General features: G+C 56.1%; 1 protein-coding gene across 1 annotated transcript in view; it reads right to left on the bottom strand.

Moving 5' to 3' along the window:
* The window catches only part of LOC104993766 (phosphate carrier protein, mitochondrial-like), a 1146-nt gene extending 951 nt beyond the window's left edge, over positions 1 to 195 (bottom strand). The window contains exon 1 of the mRNA XM_010847154.1: positions 8 to 195. Within this exon, the coding sequence (XP_010845456.1) occupies positions 8 to 195 (188 nt within the window). The remainder of the gene's footprint in view (positions 1 to 7) is intronic.
* Positions 196 to 1216: the final 1021 nt, after the last annotated feature.

Below are 1216 nucleotides of genomic sequence, written 5' to 3'. Positions count from 1 at the left end.
CTTGACCAGGTCCAGAGGCACGATGGCCGTGTGCGTCAGTCCGCAGCTCAGCATCCCGCCCAGGCCACACAGCAGTAGGTACTTCGTGGAGCCGTACTCGTAGCTGGACTCCTCCAAGGCTGCTGCCCAGGGCCTGCCATTGAGTTGGCCCGCGCTTCTCCCCCGCAGGGCTTGGTAACCGCCAGCATCACACATGGCCGCGCTGGGTCTAGGCACACGCTTTCCTCAGCCTGAGCTCTTTCCTCCCTCAGGGGCCCCAGAGCACTGCGCATGCGTCTGAACTCCCCCCTCCCCGACCCACCAACGTGAGCTTGCTAACCCAACGGTCTGGTCTGAGCGAGGGACAGGTCGCGCCAGAGCCCAAAGGACTTCGACCGCTCTCTACATGCCTGCACACCCCCTACCGGTTTGACTGCCTTGGGATCGCAACTGGCTCCTGAAATTTTAAGTAGGAGCATCGCCCCGCCCCTCACCTCCAGGACGGCCCTTGGCCCCGCCCTCAAGCTTTTGGGCGAATAGGCTTCTGGTAACGATAGGAACCCCGCCCCTCAACCCTCCTCAGCTTCCTCCTCAGTGGTTCCTAGGTCTCACCTTTCGTGGTAAGGCTTTCCATGCCTAATGCGCCAAGTGGCTTCTGTCCAGCTCAGCAGCTTAGTCTTCTACAAAGATGCTAAAAAAATAAATCAACAAGTACAAGCATGAGTAAACACATGAATAGGCAAGTAAGTAGATGAGGAGATGAGTGACAGGGTGAAGAGTCGCCATGCACTCTTTCAGGAAGAGTTGCCTTCCTGAAGGGCCTTTCTGGAGTCCTCACTCAAACAGCCCGCTTATGGTAATGGTCATCTCCATGGCCACAGAATGTTCGAGAACCAGGAACCTAGCATTAGAGGACCAGTCCCTGAGCTTCCAGCCTTACCTAACATTCTTACAGCGCAGATAGGGAGGATACCTCTCCCCCAAACCCACACTCCACTCGTTTCCCTCCAAGAGTTATTGTGGGGTCTTAGGAAGGATGGAGAAGGCAATGGCACCCCACTCCAGTACTCTTGCCTGGAAAATCCCATGGATGGAGGAGCCTGGTAGGCTGCAGTCCATGGGGTCGCTAAGAGTTGGACACGACTGAGCGACTTCACTTTCACTTTTCACTTTCATGCATTGGAGAAGGAAATGGCAACCCACTCCAGTGTTCTTGCCTGGAGAATCCCAGGGACGG

Source organism: Bison bison, unplaced genomic scaffold, assembly GCF_000754665.1.
Source record: "Bison bison bison isolate TAMUID 2011002044 unplaced genomic scaffold, Bison_UMD1.0 scf7180017864244, whole genome shotgun sequence".
NCBI lineage: Eukaryota > Metazoa > Chordata > Mammalia > Artiodactyla > Bovidae > Bison > Bison bison.
The sequence above is the reverse complement of the archived record's forward strand: the minus strand, read 5'-3'. Positions and strand labels throughout refer to the sequence as shown.